Source organism: Arachis hypogaea, chromosome 14, assembly GCF_003086295.3.
Source record: "Arachis hypogaea cultivar Tifrunner chromosome 14, arahy.Tifrunner.gnm2.J5K5, whole genome shotgun sequence".
NCBI lineage: Eukaryota > Viridiplantae > Streptophyta > Magnoliopsida > Fabales > Fabaceae > Arachis > Arachis hypogaea.
The window spans coordinates 132,746,940-132,749,047 of NC_092049.1; the positions used below are offsets into that span (position 1 = coordinate 132,746,940).

At 37.5% G+C, this 2,108-nt stretch overlaps 1 protein-coding gene across 2 annotated transcripts; it reads right to left on the minus strand.

The window, feature by feature from the left end:
* Positions 1 to 221: 221 nt before the first annotated feature.
* LOC112740652 (F-box/kelch-repeat protein At3g23880-like) lies at positions 222 to 2,108 on the minus strand. Of its 2 annotated transcripts, none has more exons than XM_025789254.2 (2): positions 899 to 2,108; positions 222 to 653 (listed from the first exon to the last, which is right to left on the minus strand). In XM_025789254.2, exons 1-2 carry the CDS (start codon positions 2,025 to 2,027, stop codon positions 613 to 615), a joined length of 1,170 nt encoding a protein of 389 aa, XP_025645039.1. In that variant the 5' UTR covers positions 2,028 to 2,108; the 3' UTR covers positions 222 to 612. The 2 variants fall into 2 exon arrangements, with proteins under 2 accessions (XP_025645039.1, XP_072072230.1); XM_072216129.1 differs by having other exon boundaries at positions 222 to 735.

The window sequence follows — 2,108 nt, forward strand, 5'->3', positions numbered from 1 at the left end:
ATCGTCATCATAATGATAAAAAATAAAAAATAATAGTTGTTTAACAAGTGTAGTAAAAAAGAAAGTTTAGTGTTTTTTTAATAACTTTGACTTCAAAAAATTTCAAACTAAATATCTCAACAAAATTAACTTGATGCTCAGTGTGCTATAAATCCCAAAAGGCAATGCACCTTGCAGCACCTCACACCAGATAGTATAAAACTAACTTAGATCCTTCTCAATTCTCATACAAACGTATGACTAGTTTTTATGATATAGAATTAAAAATGGTTCTGCGAAAAGGTCTCAGATACAATGTGGAGACAGCAGATTCTGACATATGATTGTTCTTTAACATTTAAGCATTCATTACCTCATCTCTAGCTATTAAACAACCAAATGAAAATGAAAATGGAAGGAGCTAGTAAGTTAAGTAGTCTTTTTTGTAATGATACTTGGATAGAAGCCAAGGAGAAAGACACAAGACTGTTATTAGTGTCCACAGCATACCTAACAATGCGAAATTTGGAAAGAAAATCATACTTCCAAACTCTAAGTTGTTCGGCTGTATGTTCGTTGTTCACTAATATGCTTGCTCCATATTCTCTTCCTTTATTTGACCCCATTGTCATTCTAATCTTCGGCAACATCACGTTGTTCAAAACATTCTTGGCCTGCAAAGAAGATCAGCGGGTAAAGGTCACGGCTTTAGACATGAAAACATAGCTAAACCTTAAGCCTCACCATAAGACTGGACTGTAAGAAGCAAGAAAGTGATTAATGATAAATTGTAATTTCATACCATCAATAGTCAAATCTCATTTCTGAATGCAAATTTATGCATGATGCATCTTGCTTGGTACTTTTTCATTAATCACAAAGATATAGGGTGCAAAGCATAGGAGAATAGTTTACATACCAGTTTTCTTCTTCTTATCCCTATCCTTAATGTCACAGGGGAATGGAAAGAGACTCCCTGTATATACAGAGAAACTTCTATGGAAGTAATAATATTCAGAAAGAGGCAGAGGAGAATAATTTAGAAGCTCTCCACTGACGTTATATTTGGCAAACCTTATCTTGCAATACCGCGGAGTAAAATTTAACGCAATAATGTCACTTCCATTGGACATGCATAGAGGCAAATTGTTACCATAAGGAATGTCATACATTAGAATCCAAGATGACGGTACTTTATATTCTTTCATAACCCATATCTCAGTTTTATGCTTGTCATCCGAATACAAGGCTAGGCAACCTCCTAGTGTGATGAGATAGATGGGGTAACACCCTACGAGTTGTGTTGGCATAGATATCGTTGAGAAACTCCTTTCCTTCAAATCAAAGATAAGAATACCATCTTCAATGTGATCTCGACTAGAGTAACACAACCAATGAATAGCGCCATGTAAGAACAACGCAGAAAGTTTCTGCTTCCACCTAACCCTGGTTTCGGGGAGTGCTGCATCGAGATCAATCCATGAATTGGTTCTCAACGAAAAGCAAACTAAGCCGTGTTGGATGTAGTAATCATGCCAAGATAGAACTATTAAATAGTCATCTCGTGATGCATCGAAACCAAATCCATATCGAATAATTGAATCATCGCGCGGGACCTTAATATGAGAGTAAGATATTGTTTTGCTGGATCCAGTCACTGGGTTCCATATAACAAGAAAATCTGGTTTTTCCTTTAAGAGAACAAAGCCTCGGCAGGATCCCAAGAGACGAAAATGAGGATATGGCTTCTTCCTAGAAGGGAGAGATACCTCTTTGAGTGTTGGTGGTGCTGCTGCAACATCAAATAGCCTGTCTAAGTGAACACAGTAAGCACTAGTATAGTCTTTTACCAATAAGTACGAACGGGAAGATACGGCAGAGTAGAGGTTGTAATGCAATTCCGCAAAGTCTGGATCGGAAATGAAAGAGTGCCAAAGTTTTGAAACGAATCTGAGGCGAAACAGGTCTTTGGCGGGTACCCTTAGAAAGATTCGGCGAATGAGCTCCCGAGGGAGGATGTCATTCATGCCCACCTGCTTCCTCTCCATGCTCCTCCTCTTTTTGTTTTGTGGTCATTCACATAACATGTGATCTCTCAGCCGTTAAATTTAATATTTTATTTTTTAATT